Source organism: Nymphaea colorata, chromosome 1 (assembly GCF_008831285.2).
Source record: "Nymphaea colorata isolate Beijing-Zhang1983 chromosome 1, ASM883128v2, whole genome shotgun sequence".
NCBI lineage: Eukaryota > Viridiplantae > Streptophyta > Magnoliopsida > Nymphaeales > Nymphaeaceae > Nymphaea > Nymphaea colorata.
In genome coordinates this window covers 4,173,882-4,199,511 of record NC_045138.2, presented here as the reverse complement: position 1 = coordinate 4,199,511, position 25,630 = coordinate 4,173,882, and the positions used below count along the sequence as shown (strand labels likewise).

General features: G+C 36.6%; 1 protein-coding gene across 3 annotated transcripts; it reads right to left on the bottom strand.

The window, feature by feature from the left end:
• Nucleotides 1–3,714: 3,714 nt before the first annotated feature.
• Nucleotides 3,715–24,795, bottom strand: LOC116262548 (TOM1-like protein 4). Of its 3 annotated transcripts, none has more exons than XM_031642018.2 (11): nt 24,588–24,795; nt 24,378–24,513; nt 23,083–23,218; nt 16,425–16,503; nt 13,206–13,304; nt 12,998–13,111; nt 12,021–12,175; nt 8,195–8,276; nt 5,135–5,220; nt 4,861–5,046; nt 3,715–4,620 (listed from the first exon to the last, which is right to left on the bottom strand). In XM_031642018.2, exons 3-11 carry the CDS (start codon nt 23,187–23,189, stop codon nt 3,969–3,971), a joined length of 1,560 nt encoding a protein of 519 aa, XP_031497878.1. In that variant the 5' UTR covers nt 23,190–23,218; nt 24,378–24,513; nt 24,588–24,795; the 3' UTR covers nt 3,715–3,968. The 3 variants fall into 3 exon arrangements, with proteins under 3 accessions (XP_031497878.1, XP_031497889.1, XP_031497870.1); XM_031642029.2 differs by having other exon boundaries at nt 24,447–24,513; XM_031642010.2 differs by lacking the exon at nt 24,378–24,513 and having other exon boundaries at nt 24,588–24,794.
• Between the last annotated feature and the right edge of the window lie 835 nt (nt 24,796–25,630).

Below are 25,630 nucleotides of genomic sequence, written 5' to 3'. Positions count from 1 at the left end.
TATTCATTTCCATAGACGAGATGAGACGTATGCTTGTCTGCATGGGCCTGATGTTTGTTGGTTATCAAAACCACAAGAATAATTAAGAGGTGAAGCCAGCCCTTAGTATCGGCCAATGTCAACCGTGACATTAATAAATAAAAACTTCATTTATTGTGAAGGATAGATTCATGTGTACATGTTATGCATGTGGGCGAATGCATGCCCCTATCTCTCTCTCATCACCTTTCTCCTGCCTCTAAAGTCCAGGGACCAGGGTTGTCTCTGCGTTTGGTTGTAGAGATAGTATATCTTTAGTTCATTCAGACAACATATAGCTGCCAGCGCTACCAGTTACTCTATACTTCTCAAGGCACTTTTTATTTCTCCCTTCAATCTGCACTTCTTGTTTTCGTCTGCTGCAAACTTCTCTCTTATATATATATATATATATATATATATATATATATAGTATAAGCTGAACGTTTATCAGAATTAATGTTGGAATGCAGGCAGTGAAGCGTACACTTGAGTGGAAACTGAATTTATAATCTACAAACACGGCGGTAGGCGGTGCGATTGAAGACGTGTGGACCCTATATATAGATTGGGGCCCAGAGATAAGATTTTCTTTCTTTCTTGGGTGGAAACTGGTGAACAGAAGGTGCCATTTGATAAGAAACATTAATGTGTACACACATGTATCTTTTGGAAACACCATGTTGTTATTTTAGCTAGAAAATACAATGTAGTTATGGGTGTTGATATAATTATATCGTGCTTCTTGGATAAAAAATAGTGTGTTCTCAACCTGGATGTTAATAGACTGGATTTGAATTTGATATATACTTTACCACATCTGCCTTTTCAGATATCTATATATTTGGGTTCAGACTCATATTTGAATTCGGATGAAAAAAATGTATACTATATCCGAATCTGAAATCTGAATTTATAATCTGAACTGAATCTGTGTCCAATTTTTAGATTAACATGTGAATCCGAGTATGATTTTTAAACCAAATTGAAACCCTATTATGGACATTGAGCATATGGTATTTATTTAAAATTATATCCATACGAGTCTAAATCTGATTTTAAAACCATATTATAAACATTAAATATAGGACATTTATTTAAAAATATATCTGAATCGGAATCTAAATCTGACCAAAATGTACTTAAATCCGAATCCAAATTCTGAACTGATCAAATGTGATTTCTTATAATAGAATCCTATCCGAATTATTAACCGAATGTCAAAATTTATCACATATCTTATTTTGTTTATACGGCTCGATTTGATATTGGATCTAAATTGAATTTCTTGACATCCTAGTTCTCAAAACATATTTGCAAACAACTGTGTTTGGTCCGCATAGAAATTTTGAGGCTTAAAAGCTTTGGAAGGCACAATAATAATAATAATATCAACTGCACATATAAAAGAAGAAGCTTTACAGGAAAGCAAAGTTTGGCTTTACCTCGATTTCCCTTTTCCACCCTCGTGATTGCATATTTTCCATGTGTTCACACACCCCTCTCTCTCTCTAGTGAATCTGGACGCGTCCCGATTGTGTCGTTGTGCATAGAGGAGTGGATAAATCATCTCTCCAGTACTCTCCCATTCAAACACGGTGAAGGAAGGTTGGTGTTTTTTTTTCAGGACATGGGTTGTCTGACTTCTGAGTTCCTCTAGGATTCAGACCGATCTGTGAAACTGATACAATGTGTCTCAGCCGATTCATGCCTACAGATATATACTGGTATTCTGGACTGCCAAAGATAAAATTAATAGAATCATTCTAATTAAAAAGAATTTGAATCTCACTTCCCATTTCTACAACATTAGGGAAATATGGAAGGAGACGGTCCTCCCACCCTCTTTTTTTCGCCTTTTTTTTTTGAAGGGGATGCAGATCTACTTTTATTTACACTGAGAAGATTATGTGGAGGAAAGAAGCTTCCTTCAAAAGTCCCAAAGCTCGTATTTTCTACAGAATTTTCTATCAAAAGTCTTCATGTTCTAACATTCACACAATGTCTTGTATGGCCAAAAGTAGCCAGACATCAACCAAGAATCCGCTCTCCCAACGTGTTTGATCTTTATATCATTTTCGCATCTGGGAGATCTATTTCTCTCATATGTGTGGTTTATGGGTATGTAGATTTTGGCCCATTCATTGAGATAGAGGCGCAGAGCTAAAAATTTTTCATGAGGAGGGCCAAATTAAAGTTTTAAAATTTTGATTAGGGCTGAAATATCATTTTTTAAAATTTCTATATAGAATACAGTGAAATTTTATAAAATATACATGTGAATTTTTTAAAAAAAATTTGAGGTGGAGCCAGGGCTCATGGAGAACCTACATTGGCTCTGCCACTGTGGAGCTCTTTTTCCCAATGGCTTTAAAGGTCTCCGGCGATGGCTGGGGCTAATGGGAAATATAAAAAATGTTGTAGTGAGAAGAATCTCCTTGAGCTGCAAGTAACTCAGCATGTCACTGTCTTGTGCTGAAAAACGTGTTATGACTTTCATCTTCTAAGAAGCATCTCATCTTTCTCCACTCACATAGTGATGAAATTCAATGGTAATTGCAATACAAACTTGCATATTGGATTAAGAAAAGAAAACAAATGCATGTGATGTTTCTATCTGTAACTCGTGCACATCGTAACGTGCTTCAATCAATGTCTCTCAAAGATCTTAAGATAGTTCTGATTAGTTAAACTGGCACCAAAAGCCACATCCCTTCTTTTTTCTCTCTCCTCGCATCTTGGTACGTTATCTTTTCCTTTTTGGTACTAGATGATGAAAACTCGTACAAAAAGAAGTACGAGGATCCGATCGCTACTTAAAGGAACAAATTGTCTTATAACCCCTTCTCAAACACGTAAAGACATAAGAAACATTGTCGCTGCTCCATTTCAGGGTCTTAAAGGAGCTGTTTGGTATTAACAACATGGTGTAAGTGTGTCGCAAGCCACACCAAAATTAGGATAAATACATGGAATACTCAAATAAGTGTCTAAGTGTCTTATGAATTTACTCCAATTCTGAAGTAGATTTATGAAACACTCACATGATGTTGTTACTGCCAAAGGACCCCAAAAAACCATTAGCCATCACTGTGCCATTTAATGCTTATATTGCATGTTGTATTTAGTAATTGTTTTTAAATATTTAGTCATATCAGGCAATATCCAGCAGCTTTATAAAGTTTAGATATTCATGAGATACAACTATTGTGTCCATAGCTTTAAAGTGTGAGAAGTCTCAAACCTCCTTACCTGGAGAAACAGATTTTTTCAGGAGGGTTGGCGTGTTTGAGCGCATGCATACATGAATCATGCGTGCCATATATGTATGTCTGTTTGTGTGTGCATATGTTCATGTGTGACTACATGCACATGCATGAATTCATGCATGTCATATATGCAAGTGTTTATGCGTGCGTGAACACATGCAGATGTGGCATGCTTGTTTTATTCCACGAACCGGCCTGTAATACGAATTGCTTGTTTCCAAGTTACATTTTCACAGGGGTATGAATGATTTTGCTCTGCAAGATTCTATTATCTCAGCGAGACTTTTATCGAGTTCTGCACTGCCAAAACCCTACAGGTTAAGGGTTCCACCTGATCTCAAATTAGGCATAAAGCAAGTTTTATATTGTATTAGCTTTTTCTTGAAATACTCTAAATTTCCAGCCGGCAAACAGGTTGCTTAGAATCTTTAGCCTGCAACTACTGGACAAGATTTCATTAGAAAATCTATAAATCTTAACAACAATGTCATAATTCACAAATATACAAGCAAAGAACACTAGTAGATTCAAGTGATGAACGCATCCACATAATAACCATACACCACAAAGCAGAGGTTCTCTTTTCTTTGTCACATATAAAAGAACAGCCAGAAACATGTTTATAATGCCCACCTCAACTCAAGAAACAATAACTGTACTAGCTGAAATTCTGGACTCATATCAAGAGGATCTAGGACTCCTAGGTTTTGAAGATTTGGCCTTGGCAAAGTCAACCAGATCCTTGAATAGATTGTCTTCAGGCTTAGCTTGCTTAGATGGTGTTGATGACTCTTGTGTGCCTGATGGATTTATCGACAGATTCTGTGTCTTGCTTATTAATCCCGTACTAGGAAATTCTGAACCATACTGCTTTTGTTGCTGCTGTTGTTCAAAGAACTGCTGCCTCTGACTATACCTGGCAGGGGGTGGCGGTAGGCAGGTTGATGATGACTCCTTTGAAACAGCTGGAAGCTTCTCATCGTCCTTCGAGTTTACTGAAGGTCCATCACTACCCCATGGGTTTTCAAATGAAGATGTGGTGCTTGGTTCAGTGCTGCGAGGTGGAGGAGAAGACACAAAAGGTGCAGGTGGAGATTGCGAGCCAGAATTGGAATTGGTGCTCGGCAAAGACTGAGGCAACACAGGTTGCTCGGGTTTGGGCGCTTCAGGCATTTCATATTTGTATGTATCACCACTGAGATAATCGACAGAACTAGCACCAGGTTTATTCACCTTCTGAGATGGAGGTGGAGGCAGTAGCGGGCTGATCCTTGTGTGCTCGTTCACTGCAGTGGAAGACCTATTCTGTCCTAGTGTACCATCTCTTGAAGACCTGGCATGACCACACAGAGAGGTTTGTAAAATGTTTTGCAGATCCAGATACAACATACAGATCATAAAAATAACAAGTAGCAAAGAAATGAATACAAATGTATAACAGGCAAACACTTGGTGGAACACAAACTAGTGCTTATCAACCCACTAGATTCAAGGCACATTAAATAAGCAGTCCACCTGAGACCCTATACTGGAATTCCAGCTGGCAGTAACAGCGTTTCCATGTAAAAATTACCTATGAGCGAGTTGGGAAAAATCATCCTCAGATTCATCTTCCTCATGGATAACATTAACAGGAGAGACAGATGTCTTTGGTGCTTTTGGTCCACTAGGAATTCCCTTTGCAATCTCATCATGCTTGGCTAATACCCGCTGCAACTCATCATTCAACATTAAGCCATGGCCAAGCAGCCCCTCATCCCTGCCAGAATACCATATCCTTGTCTCAATCACTAAGAAGTTTATTCTACTATTATTAAGAATGAACCTGAACATGCAATTGTCCCTACGTTGTGCTATTTACAAGAACCATAACACGCTTCTGATAATTGCGACACTGTTCAACAAGATCAACAATCACTTCTTGCTTCACTCCCTGCACATGGAGGAAAATGAAGTTAGCACAAGAAGAAGACAAATAGTGAATAAGATAAATGACCAGGCAACCAATTTGTCTTACTTACACTTGCGTCAGACTATGGAATGGAAAAAGCATATATAAAAACAAGAGGATAATAGTTGTAGAATGAGTAACTATGCAGATCTTGATCCCAACACACAATTATGTAACATAAAAAAATAGATATAGAATGTGTGAATGACTTCAAAAACATTGAACCAAGACATGCCTTTAAAGTTTTTTTTTTCCCCCAAAACTAAGACACTACATGGCTCGCTAAATATAAAAAATGATTGTGACATTCCAAGTTGAACAAACGACCTCCAGCACAGAGGAAAGGAAAAGGTTAAGGGAGGAAAAATTCAATGGTGCACCATGCAACTACACGGCTTTGTTCATCAGCAAAAACTTGAGAAGTGTCCAAGTCATACAAGGAATTATCTTTACAACGGATAGGAAAATTTGGCATTTTGAGTACAACTTGGAAAAAGTTTCTGATTGACTATGACACAAGCCACACGTTCTTAACTACATAGTAAGCATAATAATCATTGGGATCTCCATCTGGAGAAAAGAAAAATGGATAAACACTAAAAGGTGTGCGTATATGCACAGATGTCCATATGCATGCACATAGATGTGCTTAAAAGAAAAATGTAAAAGTCATTGTATTTTATGTGATATTAAAAGCATAATAACGTTCCAACTCCAAGTAACAAAAAGCCAAGTGGAATCATAGTTGCACAAAATAATGTTAAAAATAGCATTTTATCATCAGCATAGAAAAACACAGTTCCTTCTATAACTAAATAAAGCTTTTCCTTTATACATCTAATACATGATATTTAATGAAGCCAAGTCCAAAATAGTGGGAAAAGCTTTGGGTCATTAGGCTGGCAAAACCCAAAACATCACCAGACTAACCAGCAAATAATCAACTCAATCACATAAGGCTGGCATTTTTGCTTTGGCTCTTCACTTCTCTCCTCCCTCCTTTCATTAAATTTAATCTCACAATGTACACTTGCAATTCTTTTGCAAGTCCCATACATGCCAAAACTAGCCAATTAAGAATCTTTCCCATCTACTCAATCCTGGACCTGGTAAGGCACTAAAAATCTAAGGTAATCAAAGCCAATAACTATTTGGCCATAACTAAACAACAGGATGATTGAACCAGGCATTAAACAATCTTCGACTAATGTGGACCAGGAATTTCTTATTGTGGTACCTCATTTATTGTTAACATTAACATCAAATTTCCTTTGATGTTTCTGGACAATGGACATAAATAAACCTATGCAAGATCCATCCAGCATTGTCTCTTAAACTTGATCTATCCTCCTGATGAACTTGTCCCCCATCTTACCATATATATTTTCCACCACAAATGTGACTAGCTGCATTGGAAGCAAATGCAAAGCTTACATCTAAGTAACATGGCCATGGGGATATGACCTCGTGCCTGTGTTGTCACACCACACTTTAGGTGTACGTACTGGGACACACATTGATAAATTTGGGTGGGGGCCTGAGTCAGACCCAACCCAAAGGACTTACCTTTTCTGTTTTTAGCAAAAAGTTGGATACCCAGAGCTTTTCGTCTCTCTGTTGGACCCTTCTAGTGACACAATGGCAAGCAATGGAGATGTTCATCAACTGGCCAAAACAAGTGATGGATGGAGCAGCCCCAAATCAGGTTTTTCATCTGTTCCTTTTGTCTTCTGAAGCTAAAGAGCTTGATTATATGAGCATTACAGAAATACCCTTCCAGTCACCTATATACAATGCATGTTATACATATACACAATGTTATCCGTATCGTACGATACGTATCGTATCGGTCTAAAAAACCTATACGATATGCTTACGATACACGATACGCTCGTGTATCGTAATCATATCGCCTGTATCGTACGATACAGACACCTTATTGTATGATAAGTGGAAAAACACAAAAATTATTTAATTTTTAAAATTTTAAACACTCCTCCCTCTCTTTCTTCTTGTATTTAAAGACTCCAAAAGACGTGGAAGGGAGAGATTTTTCCCATTTTCATCAAAAATAACCGAGGATTCATCGATTTGGGGAGATATTATCGATACGTTAAATATTTTTTTCAATTAAAAAATTAATTTTACGATACGTTACGCTACGTTTGCCATACGTTATGATACGGCGTATAGGTCGGCCTGACCGATATGCGATACGCTATACACTACGCCTTTTATAACATTGCATATACATATAGATAGCTATTACTTCATACACATATGTACATGCTTAGGTATGCATACATGTATAATAATAATACATAGATAAGTAAAATAAGTGTGTGTGTGTGTATCTACATATATATATATATATAATTATATACATTTTCTAACACATCGCCACACCTGCTTGACATTCAAATCTTGCGGCAGCATCTTAATGCTTGAGATACATAGAAGGGGTTTCATGGAGTTTGGTTGGATGTTTCACCAATAACACACATAGTTAGACAGTCAGGTTGAAGCCAACAACAGGAGTTAGGAGGTTACAGAACCAAAATTTACTTACCTTGCAATTATGTCGAGATGTGCACGCTCTCACTTCTACGTTTTCAAGGAATTTCAAAGAACTTGGTCCACCCACAAGTTTGTGCTGGGCCTCAACTAGAGTGACCATTTGAGCACATAATCATAGAACTCAGACCCAAACCCAGCCTTAATGAAGTTTATTTTTTCTTCAGTTAAAGAACAACTATATCCATATATGCATCAGCTTCAGTGCCTCCAATAATATCATTAAAAGCACAAGAAAAGTCAACACTACCAAACAGAAGTGTACTAGTGTACATCCAAAGAGTAGCACTTTGAACCCATTGGTATTTGAGTAAATAGTTGGATTGGCAACAAACCAAGAAAATTTAAAGAAAAAATTGACATGATTGGGAGCTAATCCTACCTCAGGATTACGAGGATCCAATGCAGTAAGCATCTCCATTAGTACATCAGCTATTCCTTTAGCATTTTGAATTTCTGCCAAACTACATTATGATATAGGGACAACACAGTCAAATACAAGCTCCTTGAATGAACAATAACAGATCACATTAGAAAGAGCCACTGGCCCACTAATTTCATATAGCATAAAACTTAATTGACACAAACAGAAAAAAAGATAAGAAATAGACTATTAGGCTTCAATGGTGATATACCACATTCTACAAGACCTGAAGAAAGCTTAAATGGTATTGGAAGACAAAGTTTCAAGATGACGGCAATTAGATTGCAAGAAATTAAAAGTGAAAAAGAGACCAGCAATTTTTTCAGCGCTCCTGCCTGGGGAATCATAAATAATAAAAGAAGGAACAGGAAGTACTGATTAATGGTTCTACAACTAATCGCACAAATGACAGTTATACAGTATTCACAAAAGATATATGCTTTGTAAGAAGAATCTATCCATATATTGACATGATTAGAATTTTATCAGTTCAAATACAAGAATTCTAAAAGGTTCTTTATGGCTCAAGATATTGTTGAATGTAAAACTTCCATTTCTTTAGTGAAACTGATGCCATTTTGTTCAACTTCAGCATGGCATGCCAGCATTACTGAACTTACTGAATAGAAGTTTAACAAAGTCCTCTTTTTCCCTAAATAAATCACATTTACTACCTTCTATTTGTTTATTATGTGCACGTTAACTAGTTATTTTATCATGTGCATGCTATTTTAATACAATGTCAACATCAATTAAACACAACTACAACCTCTTTATTGCAATGAACATCCAAAGCAATGTTGAATATGGATATTGCCACATACTGGTTTGGTCAATGATACATATCATTTTGTATTAGCATGTATTTCCCTTGTTATTTTTTAATTAAAAAATATTCTAAATCATTTTAAATTGATTACAAATAGAAAAAAGAATATAAATCCATACAGGCACTACCTTGTATCAGCAAGAAGCCAATACTATGCTTACTGGCCAAAACATACTGATATTAGCAACACTAATCCTAGGAATCATTATTTGGAACCACAAACAAACTTTATTATCATAGCAAATTTATATTCTAAATAATTAATCTTATTTTTATTGAATTTAAATTATCAGTTTGCTCAGCTTACATTCAATAAAAACTTCAAATACTATTTGTGTATTTGGAGAAATATTAGAAAAAAAAGCAGTTGATCAACTCTGGATGTCATGGTTTCCCAGCAGCAAATATAAAAGATGTCACTATTCCCAGATATTCATAGCAAATATGTAGTCTACCATTGGAAATGCAGATGCTCCAGCACTACTATAGTCTCCATCTATCACAACCATTTTAGACCATTTCATCTTATTCTTTGTAATTTTTTTTTCCTTGTCTATTAGCAGCATGTGGAAATAGGCCCAGATTGATTTTGGACCTGAGAGTCCTCAATTACGTCCAATGACAATTTATTCTCCAGCAAGCACCTCTATACTCTATATTCTACATAAAAGTACAGTCTTATCAACATTGTTAAAAAAAATCTACATAAATACAGACTTGAAAAATTGAAAATCACGACAAGGCATCTGCCTCACATCCAAAATAAAGTACTTTCCATAGTTTATACATGTAAAAATTACAAACAGCTGCTCAGCGTTTGGACCATTCACAAATCACCACCTAAACTTTCAGGGCTAACACGTCTGACCAAGTTTTACCTATATTTCTTCAACCAAAGCTTCCAATAAAAAAACATGAAACAGAGGGTTGCCCCTGTTAAAAACAAAATATTTAAATAAATAAATAATATAATAAAAAAAAATCATTGTAGACAATGAGGACCAACCCTCACTATCTGGCGAGGGTTGCTGTCAGCGAGGCACCATGAACAACAATTTTATTTGTTTTTATATTTTTTATTTATTTAGATATTTTGTTTTCAAGAGGGGTAATCTTGTAAAAAACATTGTAAAAAAAAAACGTATTATTCACCAAAAACTCTTCCAGCGAATAAAATGGGAATAAGACGCGTTTTTTTGAAAAAAATAAAAAAGCATATAAAACGCGTCTTATACACTTCTTTCACCTTTTTTTGAAGGCACGAGTAAAAAAAATGGCACAACGTGTAATTTTTATGAAAAGTTGGTTTTCTTTTAAACTTGATCATCCCTTTTAATGGCAAAAATGTATTTTTAGATAAGAAAAGAGAGCTTAGGTTAAAAACTTAAAAACAAAATCGATCCTCTCCTTCGTCTCCTTCTCCTTCTCATTCGAGGGCATTCGATTGAAGAGGGGATGCCAGACGGACGAGCGGTGAGAGGGGTCGACGGGAGTCGCCAGAGGCTGACGAAATCGCTGTCCTCTCCTTCGTCTCCTTCTCGTTCTCATTCATTCGACTGAAAAGGGGAGTCGCCGGACGGACAAGCAGTGAGAGGGCTCTGTTTTACAACAGTTTAACTCTTTACTTTTATTATGTTATTTGTTGGTTAGTCGAGCATTAATGGTGAGAGGGCTCTGTGTTGTTTGCATCTATTATGAACGAACATCCATGAGAAAATGACTCATGATTCTCACTCTCGAGTTTTGATTTTCCTTTCCCTAGATTTTATACAGTCATTACAGTTACAATAGCAATAAGCAAGTTCCCATATTTTCTGTAATTTGCAACATCAAGATAAATTTTTTGTTGCGATTATTCTGTTGCTGGCTTCTTCTTGTGTGATATCCACATGGGGATATCCTTGGGTGTCGTCTTAGTGGGAACAGAAGTTGGCTTAACCAATTGGTTGTTAGAGTGTTGGAGGCTCATTTTTCATACTGTTAATTGGAATCACGAGGAATTCTTCTGGCAACCTGATCACAATGTGTAGGGCAGTATTTCTGTGTCCTGCTCTAATAAGGTCTGGTTCAGAAGGCTCCAGATGAGCGAAGGGTCTCATAATTAGTGAGTTCTGAATTGTTAGTTTTCACTATCTAATTTTAATTTGTTGCTTATCTAGTCATTTTTCAATGTTTTTTTTTCATTTCTCATGTACTTTATTTTTATATAATTATCAGGATTATTTAATTATTTTTTAAAAATTTGCTGTCTTTTTTCCGTTTTATTCCCGAGATATATAACTTTGCCGTATTATACCTATCTTTTTCCTCGCCGTATAATACCCGTACACATTTTTTTTGACAATGGTAAAAAATATGCCTTTAGCTTCATATTTTTTTATTATAAGAGGTAATTTGAGAAATACAGGGAAAACTTCAGTGCACATTTGTGAGCCCTGAAAAGTTGGGCATTCATTTGTTAATGGCACAAATATTGAGTGGTTGTTTGTAATTTTTTCAATGTGCTTCATTTTGCACAAGAAAATAAGAACTATTTATGGATTTAATTGGAATTAAAGAGTAACCCATTTCTAAACTGCCTAACACCATGCACTCAACACTCATTGCAGCTTCTAACACTCCTTGCATAGTGAAATATCAATCAAACACTGATATCTGTGTCCAAATCCTGTGGGCTCCTTGGAAAAAAACTCAGCATGAAACAAATTGGAAAAGGATTAAAGGGATGACAATTATATACGTTCACAACCACATAGTTGACAAATTTTCTTACAATGTCTATGACTCTATGTTGAAGAAAAAAAAGATCACACACACAAAAAAACATATTGAAAAAGGAAAAAACAGCATCTGAGCCTAAACAGCTATGCAGTAAGAAAAGGATTGCACCTTCAAAGTTCAAAAACAGAAAGGCCTTTGACAGGTAAGGCATGCAAGGTGTAACTAGGATTGTACCTGAGATCAGACGCATCAGATGGCATGGATGTCATGACAGTTGACTCTTCGTATCTTGATACATGAGATGAGGTTGGTACTACAGGCTGGGATTGTGGAGGTGTAAATAGAGGCACTGCATTTTCTACTCGTGGAGGAAAATCTATCCCAGCATTCTGCAATCCAAATCAAAATCATCTTTTGACATCACTTAGCCATAAAGATATTTAAAATGAAGTCAACATCAAAGCCTTCATCTCTCTTTCAGAGCTTGCCTTTTGATTCACCAGGTATAAAATCTTAAGCAACTTTGTGAAGATACTTGAGCATTTAAGTCTGTTGCATGATTTGAAACCTCAGACTAACATCACAAAGTTTTAAACTTGAGTGCAGCGTGATTGAGAAAAAGCTCAGGTGTGTGTGTTCTGCATCATAATTAATTAAAGTGTCAAGATTGTTTAGCTTCCAGAAAAGTTCAATCATGTGAGCATAATTCAGAGTCACAGAAAATAGCATTCTTTACAAACTAATGCCTTGAAGATCCCTATGAAATTTGGTACCTTACAAATGTCATGCTTTTTGAACGACCATTCTGAAAGAAATGATCATTAAAATCTAGAAACTGTTACTTTGAAACGAGATGAAAAATGACTTTTTTTTGTCTCAGTATCCATACAACCTTTCAGAACAGGAGAGGGTAATCAATGCAACATGATTGAAATAACTACCTTGGATAACTAGTATGAACAACATAACTTGAATGTGTGGCCCTCTTTAAATCCTTCTCTACAAGAAACTACAACCCCCCCCTCCAAACCCTCAGACCCAGAAAAAAAAAAAGAAACAACCAACAAAAGACCACAAGACAACTTGCATAAACCATGAAGGAGAAATATAGATAAACAAATCGATCCCACCAGAAGAGTAAAGTTTCACATGGTTAAACCATCATAAGAAAAAGCATGTAAAAGTGGATGTCAGTGTTGGAGACTTAGTACTTTGAGTTCCATATAAGCAGCATAGAATTGTGGATACTTTCCACCATGACCTCCAAAAGCTTCCTGCCATGTGTCCAGAAGAGATAATATCTGTTCCTTTACATGCAAATCTGGCTGCATAACATAAAAAATTACAGAAAAGCACTACATTTTAATCAAAGAGCCAACACGGAAACACAAACTAGAAATCATCAGTGAGAGATATCACCTTCTTCTTAACTATTTTCACCATTTCAGGCAAAATATCGCGCTCAACAATTTGAGAATGAGCATAGTCTCCACAGTTCTTGCTAATTGTTTCCAATAACTGCAAAAGATATTCATCATAAAAAAACCATTATGTTACGCACACACCCTAGCCATAAATACTGTTCTTGATATGGCAAGATTTTCCTCGGGTATTTTTCAGTAAAGTTGTTTTCCACAAGAAAGTCTTGGCAAAATTAAAAAAAAAAACTAAAAATTAGGTAAAAATAAAATAAATGGGACACTAATAAGAAGTTATAAAAAACTAACTAGGCAAAATGATAAAAATAATGTCTTGATAATGATAAACAATCTATTTAAGTTTAAAGTTGAATCCATGATAATATATTAATGGAAAAAAAAAAAGAGAAAACGGAAAAGCAAGATAAAAATGAAATAAATTTATTTTCATGTTCTTTTCAAAAAATGTTTCTCTTCAACATTTGTTCTTTCTTTTCTTTTCAATGTCAAGATTGCTTGTTCTTTTTTTAACAATGTGAAATCTGTGTCTATGATACACACTAAGGTCACATTTCAAAGAACTCAATTCTCAGACATGACAGGCTGTGGTGGCATCGCATGCTGCCATCTCATATCCATCACACCAAAATCTGAGAATTCCCTAAATGCAAAATTATGGGCTTAATGCACCAAACCCCTATCTTATCCTCACCATCACTATATTCTTGGTCATGTTTTTGTTCTTATCTTTAATTAATATCATCACTCTCTTAGGCCAATCTTCCTTCAGCCTGTATGGTGTTGAAGGTCCTAACTGAACGCGACAAGCTTTTGATCACAATTGTGCAGTTTGCATTTCATGGAAGCTTTGAAGAACACAAGTTAATGAATGCAAGAGAGGGAGAAAGGAAAACTATAAGCTGTCATAATATTGTGGTGAGAGTGAACAAAAAATTAGCTACTAACCACTTTACTTTCATTCACAATTTGTGCCCAGAATGCAGTAGATCATAGCCCTAGGGCACGACCAAAAGTGTACATCAGTCTTAGAGTCAATCCATACATAAAGGCACTAGGACTTCACACATGCGAGAACATTTACATACGGGCTGCAAGCAATAAATGGCTCTTGTAGACCTAAAGAGACCAGATATCTACACCAAGACCCAGTAAAAAGTAAACAGTGTAGAGTCCAAGACACAGGGAAATCACCACTATCATCATTATTTATTTTTGGCCCATCTAACTGCTCGAAAATGTAAAACATACCAGCCAAGAAGGCACTAGATGGGCTTGAAAACCAGCATAAAAGTTTTAAACTAATTGATAACATGTGATGCATAGGCTATTTCAAATAATTCACTCATCTGCAGTAATTGAGTCCACAGAAGGAAAACCAAAGAGTTATTATGTGCCATCATATGCATCATCAGTTGTTTTTCTATTGGTAAACTGCTAGTACCATCTTACAATGATCACAGCCTGTTAAAACAGGTTGCACTGTGACAAACACCTAGTAAGAGATGAGTGATAAGTTTTGAGGCTTATTTGCTTTGAGTTCTTTGATTTTCAGTAGTACTTGTTTGATGAGACCTGGTAATTCTATCCAAACAAGTGGAATGAAATATCTTCTTCTTTATAATGCTAGAACCAAGTGTGTTCATAAATGACTCAGGTTCAATCTCAGTTCAAGACTGGCCTGTCCCATGCTCACCCAACACTTTAACTGTTTAGCAGGATCAAAATCAAACAGATAGATGGAGCCCGACCAGGACCAGCAAACTAGGAGCCATCTTCAATTTTGGACCAAAGGACCCATTTAAGCCCAATCAAGTCATAATTCAGTTTTATCTTATTTTGATTGTGATCCTGCCCTAAGTAATAAAGGATCGTAGACCAAATGTATTATCTTTAACTTTGTGTAGCTTTACATGTTACCAAAAACTATCAAGTTCCCAAACTTAAAAATTACGTAACATTGCATGCTTTAGAAGAGCCAACAGTCATATAAACTGAAGCAGAACATTTTCATTTTGAAGCACAGATGGCCAGTTCTTAGAAACTAAGCCTTGCTAACTAAGTTGACTAGGCTGACCAGTACTCATTTTCCCAACCTGGACAAAGGAAAGGGAAAACTAGGAATTAAGTTATTAACAAGGCTCAGATGGGTTAGGGAATGACCATGCCAAGTCACCGGAGTTTATCCCAAATCAGGCAAATTTTTTTGAGCAAGCCCAAGTCCCAGTTAGTGAGTCATTCATGCATACATAATGTGTATAATGTATGTTACACAAACATGCTATGCAAATGACATTAAATATCATGGGTGGGTTTACATCTTCTTCCAAAGTTTCACTCTATATTACACATAAATGATGCATATACATATAGTAAATTAGTAATGCTTTAGTTGTAGCCTAGTAATCAAAAGCGCTAGGGGCCCTAGGCAGTGACCCTCCAGAAAGGCCTAGCCAGCGCTTAGGTGGGTCCAAAAACAGTATATGAAGGGGAATTTGACAAGAAGGAGAAGTAGAAGGAACAGAAAAATAAAAAGGAAAATAGGTCAAAAAGGAAAGGAAGAAGAATGAAAAAGGTAAAACTAGAAGAACATAGGAGAAAAAAGTAAAACATTTTTTTTATCTAGGTACCTAGGCCACCCAGTCTAGTCAGAAAGACCTGCCCAGGTGCTTTTCTGACTATAAAAATTGTAACAAATATATTAAGAACATTTTCATTCTATATATACATATATATTATAATACTAGACCACTAGTATATCATACATCAATGTTATAATGTGCTTAAAGTGCCGTTATACGTATATCAATATTCTCGAAAAATGAATTGAAAACCAGGCTGAGTCACAAGCGCAATTGCCTCCTAGTTCAATCCTGAGTCACAGGGTTTTAAAATCTCTCTCTCTCTCTCTCTCTCTCTCTTTCTCTGTGTGTGTGTGTTAAGGTTGGCCATGCACTAACAGGTAGGACAGAGCTACCCAGTTGTTGACCTTCTGATGGAGTATGGTCAACAAGTTCTGGGCTCACTTGAGCACAAGTTGTGACAGCTTGTCTGCAGCCCTAGCTACAATCTACTGCTGATCATCCAACTTAGCCACATATCTAAATACTCTGTCGCAAAATACAAAACATAGGAAGCCTTTATTCAGTCAATTAACTGATAATAAACAAATGAGCGAATACAAAAGGGAGAAAATACTCACAGTAAGAGCAAGAATTTGTATTTTAGAATTTTTATTTCCAAGACGCTTCTTGATTGCTTTTATGGCTTCTTTGGCCTGCCTGGAGTCCAAAAAGAAATTTGGCATTCAACCAGAGATACCAAAAGGCAATGAGAAAGTGCAATATGACACAAACTTGCAAATTGTTGAATAAGGTTACAAGCAAATACCAAACCAAATTCTGACAGAAGTACTTAATCTTAAGAAACACAAAAAACCAGAAGAATACAACACTTGAATTAGATGCATGGACTTGAGAGTTATGATGAGTACATAACTGCGGGATAGAAGAAGCAAAAAACAGACATTCTGTTGCAAAGATGAACCAATTCTGCTCTTTCTCAAAAAACTTAAACACAATTATAGAGATTCGGCTTGATGATAAAACTGTTAAAAAACAAATACATATGTGCACATATAATATATATGTATGTCAACATACTGCATATGCAGACATCTACAATCATATAATCTTATGTACATATATATTCTTTTACAATCATTATTAGAGAAGTGTCCAGATAAACATTAATGTAGAGAACTCTAGACTCACTACTTCCAACACCAACCTACAATAATGATAAACTCACCTACCTAGCGATTAATCACATCTAGAATGATCCTAGTCACTATATAAATAGGTTTAGAGCTTCCCCAGTTGAGCAATGCAGTGTAGTTCTCTTCCCCTCATTTGTAATCATCTCCTCTTCTAATCTCCTTCTTCATCAATAGAATTGTTCTTTCTTCTCCCTTCCTCTGCTCAATACCCTAAAAAACTGGTACCATAGCTTTTTCTTCTTCTAGTGCCCTATTTTCCCTCGTCCGACATCATGGTCCTTTTCTTTCCTATTGGCACCATTGCTGCTCTACATCCGATGCAGGCCTCTTACTCCATCGATAATTATTGAAAACACATAAACAGCTTTTTTTTTTTTGCCTTGTCATAGTTCACCTTGTCCGCTGCAGTTTCATTCACTGGAGCCACACCTATACGCCGGTCATTCATTGTGTGTCCTCTGCCAGGCGTTCCACTTCTCGCACCACCGGAGACCATCAAACCATTGGCTGTCCATTGCTTGTAGTGTTTGTCAGTCTCATGGTGTTTCTATGGTGAATGAAGAAAGGCAAAGAGGAAGCAATGGAGGAAGAGAAATAACAAGGTGAGAAGAGAAAAAGGTAAGAGCTGCCATCACAAGAGGAAAATGTAAAGGAGAGAGAAAAAATAATTAGAAAAAATGAAGAGAAAATATGTAAAAGAGGGGCCATCACACGTGCAGAGAGGAAAAGGAAAAGAAGAGGATGAGAGAGGGAAAAAGGAAGGGAAGAGGGTGAGAGAGAGAATGAGGGAGAGAGAAAAGGGTGAAAGTGTTTTTTTATTTGGATTCTAATAATTTATTAAATCCGTATTTTTTACCCACAATGGAGCCATTAACAGGTCTTGATTTTCTTTAATCTAGTCCAACTCTTTCTTAAGATCTAGTCTAATAAAACCTTTTTTGTTATTTGGGTCAAGATTTTACAATCCAATCCATTATTGTTGGACCAACATCAATTCTTTTTAGTCCAACATTGCTTTCCATTCAGACCAACCCAACCCAATGGTTGGCTTTGGATCTTTTCTTTTTGGATCCTAATTAGATCCATTTTTATCCCGCCCAGTTTACTTGGTCCAGACCTTTTGGGCAATTGGGTTACTTGTTTTCTATTTTGGATCCAATCCAACCCATTGGGCTATACTCTGATCTGAATATTTAAACACCTGTTTGCGATATGATCCATTTATCCTGCTGGTCCTACTAGAGTTAAAAAATGTCAACTAAATTTAAGATGCTCGCAAGTAAGCTTTATTTAAAAATTAAAACATAAGTTATGGTCCCTCCGAATGAATGAAAGTGTCTTCAAAGGCTCATTTAGATGAGTTTAAGTCTATCATCATGGATCTAGAGAATTGTGATGTTAAGATTGAAGATGAAGATCAGGCCGTCATATTGTTATGCTCGCTACCACCCTCTTATAAGAATTTTAGGGAGACCATATGTGTTGGAAGAGACACGATTTCCATAGAAGAGGTGAAAGCAGCTCTTTTCTCTAAAGAGTTTATGGATAAAGAGCTTACTGAAACATCAGCCCAAAGCCAACCGGAAGCTTGGACTGCAAGAAGAAGGCCTAGGGAGCAAGCAAACAAATATTAGATCTAAATCAAGGACCAAATCAAGAGAAAAATTCAAGTTTTGCAAATATTGCAAGAAGAAAGGTCATATAATAGAGGAGTGCTACAAACTAATAGACAGGAAGAAGAAGCAAAATGAAAAGGAGCAGCCTGCTAAATCCAACATCGCACAGGAAGATGAATTTGTCCTACTAGCTGCCATGTCCAAGTGATTGATTAATAAGTAGATCCTTGATTCTAGCAGTTCCTACCATGTCATGGCCCATAGAGAATGATTCTCTACGTACGAATCGGTTGAAGGTAGAGCTCTTCTTAGGGGAAATGTTTCATTATGCAAAATATTAGAAAAGAACGGTTAGAGTTACAATGCACGAGGGCATAATCAAAACGCTTACAGATGTTCGACATGTCGTAGGACTTATGAAAAACCTCATCTTTCTTGGTGGTTTAGAGTCAAAAGGTGCCAGTATACAGAACGTGGAGTTCTTAAAGTCAGCAAAGAGCAAAGGTGTCTTGGTCCTCATGAAAGTGGCTAGATCTGGAAATCTATATACGCTACTCAGATCTACAATTACTGGAGCTGCCATGACATCTACAACAAGTCAAGATAATACCAAGTTGTGGCATACGAAGTTAGGACACATGAGTGAAAAAGGGTTGACCATACTCTCCATGCATGGCTACTTGATGGTCAGAGTAACGGGAAGCCAGAGTTTTACAAGTACTACATCCTTGGCAAGCAACAGAGAGTAAGCTTTGACACTATCATCCATCGCACAAAAGGTACACTGGGAGTACGTTGGATTGTATACTCTTACTTATGAGGTCCCTCTCGAGTACCATTTAAAGGTGGTGCAAGCTATGCACTCACCTTTATAGATGACTTCCCAAAGAAAGTCTGGGTCTATTTTCTAAAGTTGAAGTTAGAAGCTTTGACTTATTTTAAGCAGCGGACGACCCTTATTGAAAACTAGACAAGTAAAAGAATGAAACGGTTGAGAACATATAATGGTCTTGAGTTTTGCTCACTCAAATTGGAAGCCTTCTACAAGAAGGTAGGAATCACTCAACATTGAACTGTGAAGGGAACTTCACAACAAAATGGAGTAGTTGAGCATATGAATCGAACTCTTTTAGAGGGACCTCGATGATGTATGCTGCTAAATGCGAACATCTGTAGAAAGAGTTTTGGACAGAAGTCGTATCTACAGCAACATATCTAGTAACTACTCTCCTTTTGCTCTTTTAAATTTTAAAATTCCAGAAGAAGTATCCTTAGGTAAGCCCATTAATTATTTTTCATTTAAGAATTTTTGGATGATCAACGTACATATATTCTAATAAAGGGAAACTTGAGCCTCAGTCCAAGAAATGCATATTTCTCGAGTATACTTCAGGGAGAAAAGGATATAGGTTTTGGTGTCCTGATTCCAAAAGTCCTAGAATTATTATTGAAGGAAATGTAACTTTTAATGAATCTAAGATGTATTCCACGAGAAAGATAATTGCATCTGGATAAAAAAAAAGGACGTTAATGAGCAGGTGGAGTTGCAGACTGATCAATCACCTGTTGGCCAACTGCCAAGTCATTCTCCTCATCTAGATGATAAGCCAAGTCCTTGATCTAGAGATGATGATCAAGTAGAATTTATTCCAGAAGAAGAACCATATTCTATCACCAGAGATAGACAAAGGAGAACAATTCAATTATTATCAAGATATTTTGAATGTGGCCTTGCTTGTACTCTGTTAGCTACAAAGGAGACAGATGAGGGAAATGAACATAAGTATGTCCATTTCAAGTCCAGATTCTGACAAATGGGTGCAGGTTATGCATGAAGAGGTTACAATCTCTTCACAAGAACAAACCATGGGTCTTAGTGCCTTGACCGAAATAAAAGATAAAGAGTATAAGACTACTGCAAGTGGGTCTTCAAAAAGAAAGAGACTGACAACAAATAGATTAAATATAAAGCACGTCTAGTTGCTAAAAGCTACAATCAAATAGAAGGCATTGACTATAATAACATCTTCTCTCTTGCCGTTAAACATACCTCTATTCGTTTACTTTTGGTTGTAGTAGAAAAACTTGACTTGGAATTAGAGCAACTAGATGTTAGACGGCTTTTCTGCATGGAGACCTAGACAAGCAAATCTACATGCAACAGCCTGAAGGTTTTGTCACGAAAAAGAAAGAAGATTATGTATGCCTACCGAAGAAACCACTATACGGGCTGAAGCAGTCTCCAAGTCAATGGTACCAGAGATTCGACTCCTTCATGTTTAGCCACAACTTCGTAAGAAGCAACTATGGTTCTTGTTTTTACTTTAATATATTACCTAATAGCTCCTTGATCTATTTGTTGTTGTACATGCTTACAGCTACCAAGGAAAGGTTTGAAATTGATAAACTAAAGCAGCTGCTTAGCAAAGAATTCAAGGTGAAAGACCTAGGAGCAGCAAAGAAGATACTAGGAATGGAAATATGTATATCTCAGCCAGGAAGCATATATCAAGAAAGTCTTGCATCTCTTTGGAATGTTGAAGGCTTCTCCAATCTCCTTGCCTTTAGATGCTCGGCTCAGAAAGTTGTCTACTGAAGCCTCTCCACAAACTAGTCATGAAAAGCAGTATATGTCGCATATTCCTTATGCTAGTGTTGTTGCAAGCACCATGTAAGCTATGGTATTTAACTCAATCAGATATTTCACATGCTCTCAGAGAAGTCCAGAATCACTACTCCCAACCACCATGATTAGTGTAACCACCAACCTACATTAATATAAACTCTCACCTACTTAGCAACTATAAATAGGTTTAGAGCTTCCCCAATTGAGCAATGCAATGTAGTCCTTTTGTCGTTTGTAATCATCTCCTCTTGTAATCTCCTTCTTCATCAATTGAATTGTTCTTCTTCTTTCTTCCTCTGTTTAATATTATGTTGAACTTTCATTCTTAGTTTACTGTTCCTTTCCATAGTTTCCTTTTCGGCTTTAGGATTTTGGTGATATGTAGATGGGCAAGAGATAGATATTAGCCAGTTCCCAACAGCTAGCTTTGTACTAATAGTGCACTGGACAAGAGCTAGTTATTGTCTTCATCATAATTTATGCTTCTCTTGCACATAATTGAGCAATGAAATAGTATTATCATGATTCCTTATTAGTGCTTTGAGCACATCATCTAGAAGCTTTTGTAGCCCATTCTCTTCTCCCTTTTTTATGCATGTATCTCACTTTTGTGCTCTTATCTGGAGCTTTCCACCATACATTTGTATAACATCCTACGGAAGGACTTAAAAATAGTCATATATTGAAGATTCCGAAAAACTTTTATACACTTGTGTTATACTATCAATTGTCAAAAGTTGATGTATGAAATGAAGTTGGATAGGGAGCAGACTGAAATCAATCAGACAAGGCACTTGTTCAGTCTGACCCAAATAGTTACAGTTGATATCAAAGTACGTACTATACTTGTACTGTTGAACATAGAGTCCAAAAAGTGAGGATGTGTGTACTCCTTAAGGGCAGTCAGCAGTCATAATAACTCATGTACATAGGACATGAAAATAGTTTATATGAAAGATTGAGAAAAAATATTCAAGGATTTGTATGCCCATATTTCATATTACTATTTGCCCTCATTTGCAGCCCTTTCTTCATATGAGACAAAAACAGTTATGAGGTAGGTTAAGATTTATCATATGGGCCATTTGGGTCAGTTTTATGTGGAAAAAAAATATAATTTAACTCACATAGATTGGAGCTGAAAAGATTTACTTGAGCTCTTTAAAGAACTTAAGTGATCACAGTATATTCAATTGCTTTTTGGTGGCACAAGGTTCATCAACAAGGAATTATGCATCTTGATCTTGCTGGACTGCTCATTACTTCATTCTCTCATTTGCCTTTCTTCTTCTTATTCACCATGGAGAACAAAAATGATATGAGGTAGAAATAGAATTCTACCCATGTGGTAGGCCTATACCTTATTCATCTTGATGGAATCACAACCAAATTAAGAATTATGAAATTTTAATTAAACAACTCTGCAACAAAAATAAGAAGGAAAAAAATCCATTAAAGTCCACTCACATCAAGCAAGACCGTCAACAATTAATTACAACAAGGAATAGATTTGACAAGGAATGTCCATGGAAAATATGTCTATTCACCTATTAGACTAAATCGCAACAAGTAAAATATTTACTTGCTTCCATATATGCGTCTAACTTTATATTTACCATGGTATCGAGCATAAAATGTTTAGAGTTCAGGCACAACAACAAGCTACATTACTGTTACTTAAACGTGAATCGAGCAAGCACTTCCAGTTTCTTCTAAAGAAATATGATGAACAACCAAAAAGATCAACTAGCATTCACATAGATATCTAGTAAGCTAATTGAATAGCATATTATAAAAGGTCCAGAACATTGAAGGAATATAGAGGTGTTAGAGTTGATACCCTTGATCTGCATTGATTATATCACATATCTCAATGTTTATTGCCCAGTCAGGACCAATCAGCATGTCACTTGTTGCCCTTTCAATGAATGGCGCAATAGTCGACATACTTCCACCAACCAATCAATGTCTCACAACTGCACCATAGTTGCAAAAAGAAAATGTGCATCTCAGTCAATGAAAATTTGGATTGGAACACGTAATAATTCTTGTAGCATATTCATGTGAAAGATGAATAGAGCAAGGCAACATCAGAAACTTGTAAACTTAATCCATGAGTTTGCTAATGAAGAGGTGAACCAACACGAACAGGAGATCAGTAATAAAAAAACCAAGGATAACAGGGAGCACTCTTATTATTGCTAACTATATGATTAGTTCGTATTTTAAGGTACTCATCGAATTGACTCTTAAATTAATCACCCAACAGCCCCCACCGAGCTATGTCACACGGGTGCAGGGTGCGAGTGCGGGATGCGGCAAGTTCCAAAAAAAATTTGGTGCGGGTGCAGCGAGAGCATATATATATATATATATATACATATATATATATATATATATATATATATATAACACACACACACACATGCTATTTGTTATATAAGTAATTTTATTTGTCTATGTTTTTAACTTTTTTTTATCAAGGTTACCTTGAATCAATATATCAATGAAAACTCGGTCAAAACATTTTTCAGAATGGCCAAAACTCATTTGATGCCGTGTCAGGCCGCACCCACACTGATGCAGGTGCGGGTGGGCCCCTTGTGACTTAGCCAAGGCTACTCATAGTCAACCAGATACAGATTGATGACCATGAGAGCACAATGGCTTTAGAGCACAAACCCAAATTCAACCCCAAGAGCAATTCAGCAGAGAATATTTAGCGGATCAAACTAAACATGTGATTCTCCTGATGCGAACAAAATGGCACAAGTTTGCGATGGAGCAAGCAACTAAATACACAAAATCTCCACCAGCGTGATAGGGTTTTAACTTTAAGTTCTTAATCCATTTTTCTTAAGCTCAAGAGGAAACAAACGAAATATACGTGCATACGAATCAACATTAATAGAGAGGTCAAATGAGCTTACTAGCATGAGAATGAAACCGCTCCAACAAACCAATCAAGAAGAATGATCAAAAGGAGCCATCAATACGACAATCAATCAGCAATAACACATTCAGGAGCTCGTGCATGAAAGCAAAATTTCACAATTAAGGAAGACAACACCAACATTAGGAACTACCACGAAAATGGACGAAGGCTTTATCCTAAACAACAATAAAAACCATCACCAATTTGTGTTTTTTGTCCTTTCTCGTCCATCTTCTAGGCCTAGAAATTCATCAAGAAACACTGAATACCAATTGAGACAGAAATCCCGTGAATCCGAGACCCCCTTCTGTCGAGACGACCGGCATGATCGGCACACTGATTTTCCCACACAAAGGATCAAAAACTTCAAAAGGAAAGGGCCCAGAAAAATTAAATGATTGACGGAGTACCTGCAGAAACACCACCAAATGGCCAACGAACAATCTCGACGACGAAGAGGAGAGGAGGCGTTCAACGCTCGGTCGCCACCTCGTGTCGATTTCTTCCTCGCCGCGTCGGCGCCCGGGCGAGAATTTTTTTTTCGAATCAAGGACCGTTCCGAAAATCTAATCGTGTTTTTCGCCTTTGCTTGCAGAACGGGCAGCCTCCTTCATCCCTCGCTTTCACAATAATGACTAACCTGCCCCATTTTAGTTATTAAAGAGGGAGAGCAAATCATTAACTTGGTTGGATCAAACCCAGGTCTGGGTCCAGTTCGTTTGGCCCACTGGGTCGAGTCACGTCTTAGCACGGTCAACTCAGCCTACTTTATCAGACCGAGCTTAGTTAAGCGACAGCTCGGTGAGGATAGTTGCGACTCGACCCAATTCGACTCGCCGAGCTTGAACGAAGTTCGGGCTATGCTTGGTTTGTTTGGATCGAAATTGAGACCCGGAAACCTGTTGTCTCTCAATGAAGATATTTTCCCTAATTAAGTATGTTTCTTTGGTTAAGATAACACAAGACTAGTGCAGCAACTCTTGTATAGTGCAAATGGGTTGGATCCATTATGAAGGATATTGTTGCTTTTTTAAGTAAGGTAGATTGGATCTGGATCTATGACTCATCCATTAAATTGTTTCGGATCCCAACTTTACTTTTTTTTAGGTAGATAATTATAAGAGCATTTTTTGTCTATTTTTGTCAATAAATTTCTTAAAAAGGAATTTCTTAAACAAAATTACAGCTAACATTATCCATGTTTGAAATTAATGCAAATCCATTTTGGGCTTCGCACGATAATTTCATGAAAAAATGTGTGAAAAAAAATAATTACGAGTAAGTCTCTTTTTGATCTTGTTGTGTAAATGAAAATTTTTTCTTACTATAATCTTCCCGTCTTTATTTATTATATAAAAGACAAAAAAACTGGCTTATGAATATTGATGTCACAAAATGCACTTGGAGTCTATTTCAAAAGTTGGGGTAAATTTATTCAACATTTATATCGAAT

Bases quoted from the DNA above. Each gene is read 5' to 3' on its own strand.
- LOC116262548 (XM_031642018.2), bottom strand. From the start codon at position 23,189: ATGTCGACTATTGCGCCATTCATTGAAAGGGCAACAAGTGACATGCTG. The intron at 13,112-13,205 runs GTGATATCTCTC...TATGTTATGCAG, and splicing joins TGAAAATAGTTAAGAAGAAG to CCAGATTTGCATGTAAAGGA. The intron at 5,221-8,194 runs GTAGGATTAGCT...CTCCATGTGCAG, and splicing joins TGGATCCTCGTAATCCTGAG to GGAGTGAAGCAAGAAGTGAT.